Below are 2432 nucleotides of genomic sequence, written 5' to 3' on the forward strand. Positions count from 1 at the left end.
TGGCCAACACTGTCTCTTGCTCCATGTAACAAAGGCGTGGGGTATGCCCTGGATGCAGTTGATTGGGCCAGGAGGGGGATGTGTCACTGACAGTTTTGGTGAAGAGGTCACCCGCACTCCAAGGTCCACCTTTTATTGAGACACTAAGCAATCATGGTTACACAGTACAAAAAGCAACATTTTGGAACTGTAAATGGCCCTTTGACAGGCAATACACAGGCAAACTCATTGTGTTTGTCTGATGAGGGCACCATTTATGGTTCCGAAACGTTGCTTTTTGCGCTGTGTAACCATGATTGCTTAGCGTCTCAATAAAAGGCGTTCTGCACGTTGGACCTTGGAGTGCGGCTGACTTCTTTATAATACTGCGATTTACGTGGCACCATCCGCGGGTCATACCAGCACCCACCTTTATATTGGGATTTGGGTCTGGAGTGTAGTGGATTCAAGACTACTACTGACAGTATTTGGACTTGGTTCGCACCATGCACATCCCTAGAGACAACTTAGAGGGGATTTACCTAATTTTGGGGAGATTTCCTCTCACTTCTTCTTTGTGTTTATAGGGCAAAAATAAAAAAGTATTTTGAATAAACTTTAATGGGGTATGAAAATGATAGAAAGAAATCCAAATGCTGAGAACTAATCAATCATCATGATGTCATGCTGGGAACGTAGAAGAACAATGTACACTAAACCAGCATTGGAAGCTCCATCCTTTGTGTAAAAGTGACTATATATCCCTAGGTTTTAGGCCACCAATAGACTATACAATCAGATTGTACAACATCTGTAGAGTCTCCTTTAGTCCATGTTTACACCTGGGCGTTTTGACCCTCAAATCCCATTCATTTCTATGGCCACCGTTCACACCTGAGTTTTGTTGCAAGCTGTAAAACGGCGAATGCTGGAAAAGGTACATGAGCTTTTGTCGGGCAGATTACAGCGTGTTTGGCCGCATAGATTTTAATGGAAGTGCATTAAAACGCACGACAGAAGCATTTTGCACATTTCTGTGCGTGTTTGCACGCATGTTTACTCATTGACAGCAATGTATTTTGATCTGCTCAAGAAAACTAGCATCTTTGCCTATGCGCGTCTAACGAGTGTGAAAATGTGCAAAAAGCGTAAATCATGCGAGGGAAAAACGTGCATAAAAATGGGCGCATTTTCCACGCGGAAGCACTGACGCCTAGGTGTGAATGGAGACTTAGACTTAACAAAACATTATAATATAAGCCTATAACCTAAATAATCCATTCAATTTGTATCCAATTCTGCATGCATTTGCACTACATAGTTGAATGTAGCTGTAAAGGAGATTGTGCAGTCAGACTGTATAGTGTATGCCCAACTTTAGCCATTACTGCCCTATAAATGTACACCATTAATACCGCACAATGACAGAACGGTATACCTCAGTATACAGCACAATGCATTGCCTTATACATTACCTGCTTCCCCTCTGCACGGTGTGTGGCCAGACTGACCTCTCCATAACTCCCCTTTCCCACCACTCTGATAATCCGATAATCATCCAAATCCGTCCGCTGCCTCTGTTCTTCCATTCCGAGTCACCTCATCCCCTCTTCACCGCTTCACATTTCTCCTGACCACAACTTCCGGCAGCTTCTCCGTATCCAGGCAACCGAGAACGTGGACCGGAAACTACCAAAGACATGAACTTACGCGTCATGTAAGGCAACGGTAGAGGGACGAGCGTCCCCTACAGGCTAGTCATAGTCACTAACAGCATTAGACTGACGAGGAGTGCATGCAGAGCGGAAAGCAGGTGCGCAGGTGGAGTAGACCAGAATGTGCTGGGGAAGACCTCATTCTGAGCACAGCTAATTAAATATGTGAGAAGCAGTTAGGTGCTTGCATGCCTCTAATAAATGTACTCTTTCCCTATCCTGCAGTAATTGGAGCTTTTCAACCTTCACCCTCTGTCCCCACATTACGTTATTACCCTTCTAACCCTCTCTTCTCTCATAATCGGATATTAAACATTTTTCCCTCAAATACTTTTTTTTCCCTGGTGGAGCCTCTCCCAGCACTTCCAGAATTTTTACCTCAGGAGGGATTGCTTTCCTTTGGCCCTGCGTCAGTGCATGTACAATACACCACCCTGGGGATGCATGAGGTCAGTATCCCAGGAGGCTTCAGTGTGCTTTATGGCATATACACATCTGTGAATCATCAGAGGGCCGGCTGTCTCTTGATTCTTGCAGATGGCCACCTAATGACGTGCCGCAGCCCATTTGTGTCATCAGGGTGGCCAGCTGTAAGAACACGAAAAAGACAGTTGGTCCCCTGATGATGTTGGCGCAGGACCCAGAAGATTGGCAGACTGAAGCAGGACAACGCTGGAGTCGCTGGATGTGTGAGTGGGTGGTTTCAGGATAACTTAAAGGAGAACTATGGGGTTAGGG

The 2432-nt window shown here is 45.4% G+C and overlaps 1 protein-coding gene across 1 annotated transcript in view; it reads right to left on the reverse strand.

Moving 5' to 3' along the window:
- NEK4 (NIMA related kinase 4) overlaps positions 1-1648 on the reverse strand; it is a 42009-nt gene extending 40361 nt beyond the window's left edge. Inside the window, exon 1 of the mRNA XM_018562476.1 lies at positions 1455-1648. Coding sequence (XP_018417978.1) covers positions 1455-1568 — 114 coding nt within the window. The 5' untranslated portion in view covers positions 1569-1648. The remainder of the gene's footprint in view (positions 1-1454) is intronic.
- Positions 1649-2432: the final 784 nt, after the last annotated feature.

Source organism: Nanorana parkeri, unplaced genomic scaffold, assembly GCF_000935625.1.
Source record: "Nanorana parkeri isolate BGI_ZX_2015 unplaced genomic scaffold, ASM93562v1 scaffold579, whole genome shotgun sequence".
NCBI classification, from domain to species: Eukaryota; Metazoa; Chordata; class Amphibia; order Anura; family Dicroglossidae; genus Nanorana; species Nanorana parkeri.